Source organism: Danio aesculapii, chromosome 2, assembly GCF_903798145.1.
Source record: "Danio aesculapii chromosome 2, fDanAes4.1, whole genome shotgun sequence".
In the NCBI taxonomy this organism is placed as follows: Eukaryota; Metazoa; Chordata; class Actinopteri; order Cypriniformes; family Danionidae; genus Danio; species Danio aesculapii.
Genome location: NC_079436.1, coordinates 54,661,939 through 54,664,438, shown reverse-complemented (window position 1 = coordinate 54,664,438; position 2,500 = coordinate 54,661,939). Strand labels below are relative to the sequence as shown.

Sequence of the window (2,500 nt, the reverse complement as noted above, 5' to 3'; positions counted from 1 at the left end):
AAAAATGTAATTTAAGAAAATTGTATAAAATAAAATTAAAACCACAGTAATGCGTAATATTTTTCATTACATATATAATTAAATTTTGTATGAAATCAATAATAATTTATATCATTAAATTTATTAAATAAAATATAATTTATCATTTATTTTTTGCTTTTTTTTAAATAAATAAATAATTAAATAAAATATATTAAAATAAAATAAATGATTAAATTTAATAAACTTTAATAAAATAAAAACAGCAATGCATAATATTTTTTATTAGTGATATAATTGAATAATAAATGAAAATAATTATCAGACTACAAACTTAACTTTATAGACTATAAATATAACTTTAATAATAAACTAAAATAATAAATAAAAAATGTAGTTTAATAAAATTGTATAAAATAAAATAAAAACCACAGTAATGCATAATATTTTTCATTTCTGATATATTTTAATTTTGTATGAATTAAATAATAATTTATAATATAATTTATAATTTATTTATGTTTTGAAAAGTAAAATACAATCAAATCAAATAAATAAAAAATAAATGAATAAAAATAATTGAATAAATTTGAATAAAAAAATACCATAGCAATGACGATATTTTTCACTACTGATTTAATTTATTGATAAAAAAATATTAGCTATCAGATTATAAACTAATTTCACAGTTTTTTTTATTTTAAGAATTTAATAATACAAACCACAGTAATGCATAATATTTTTATTACAGATATAATGAAGTTTTGTATGAATTAAATAATCATTTATAAAATTTATAATTTATTTTTATGTGTTTAAAATAAAAATAAAAATAAATAAATAATTAAATTTAATAAACTTTAATAAAATAAAACAGCAATGCATAATATTTTCATTACTGATATAATGAAGTTTTGTATGAATTACATAATAATTTATAATATAATTCACAATTTTTTTATGTTTTTAAAAATAAAATAAAATAAAAATAATTTAATAATTTAATCTAATAAACTTTAATAAAATAAAAACAGCACTGCATAATATTTTTCATTACTGATATAATTAAATAATAAATCAAAATAAATATTTATCAGACTATAAACTAATTTGTAGTTTTGTATTTATAATTTATATATTTTTAAAAACATAAAATAAAATAAAAAATAATAAATAAAAAATGTAATTTAATAAAATGTAATAAAATAAAAATACCACAGTAATGCATAATATTTTTCATTACTGATATAAATTTAATAAAGCAATTATCCATCAGACTATAAACTATTTTCACAGTGAAATAAGAGATGTGTGTTCAGATTTGCTGGATCTGAGACTCACCCACACAGTCGCAGCACTCCTCCCAGAGAGAACTCAAACACAACATACACTCTTTACAACACGAGCAGTTTCCCTCCTGAGGCCGGCACTGACAGAGACCCTGTACACACACACACACACACACACACACACACACACACAGGTGAAAGGTGAACATTTGGGATGGAAAATGACTTGAAGTCCAGCTCACATAAACACAATCTCCAGACCCAAGCACCATTAAAACTATACACACACACACACACACACACATGCACAGGCATGCATTATAGGCATTATATCCGATATTTGTAACTCTTTAAATGATTTCAATATAGCTGAGGCTATTTGATCTAGATCTAATATAACGTAACACGTCATTTGTAAAGTGTTATATCTTTCTGTTGTATTCAGATTTTGCATTAACTCCAAAATAAAGTAAGAAGGAAAGAAACCAGCCACTTACGGCATCGACAGAGCTGTGAAGCGAGCGCTCTTTCTCCCAATCTCTCACACACACACATAAACATGCATCTAAATGCGCATGTTTCATGCACAAACACACCTTTTAAACTGAAAGTTACTGGCTGCTGTGTCTTTAATGTGGTGTAAAGATTATTATACGTGATTGAAACATCAAGGAGGACGCAGAAAAGAAATATCCATTATTAAATTATAACTACTTTATTAGTTTATGCAACATCTTTACATATAAAAGGAAAACTTAGTGCGATCTTAAGCAAAAAAAAGGAAGACATCTAGCCTATAAGGTGTTTGATGGAATAGCCCATCTTAAACTGACCAGCTAAATGTTTTATTCCCTTATTTATTTATTTTTTTTGGTCATGTACTCCTGTGCAATAGGAAGGTATTCGGCGGGCCGAAAAAGGCAAGCTGCTGGCCCTGAAGAAGCCCCGCTTTGGCCCGATCAGGCCCCGGAAGTGACAGTGGAAACGCAACTTGCCCTGGCTCACCCTCGCATGCTCGCTTTAGCCGTGATAGTGGAAACACGGCTAATGACTGTGAGACCACGCATGGCACGGGTCATATGTGTTTGTTTCCATGATCCACAGGGTTTGTTGCATGTTTTCCCTGCGATTCTGTCAGGGTCAATACAGCAAAGCTGTTGGTTTGCAGCAAGCATTTTTGTCAGGAGAGCTGTAGGAGAATTGGAGAATGGCGAACGTTCAGACACATCGCC

General features: G+C 27.2%; 1 protein-coding gene across 1 annotated transcript in view; it reads right to left on the bottom strand.

Moving 5' to 3' along the window:
- Positions 1-2,500, bottom strand: part of twsg1a (twisted gastrulation BMP signaling modulator 1a) — a 46,325-nt gene that overhangs the window by 15,581 nt on the left and 28,244 nt on the right. Inside the window, exon 3 of the mRNA XM_056445822.1 lies at positions 1,321-1,420. Coding sequence (XP_056301797.1) covers positions 1,321-1,420 — 100 coding nt within the window. The remainder of the gene's footprint in view (positions 1-1,320; positions 1,421-2,500) is intronic.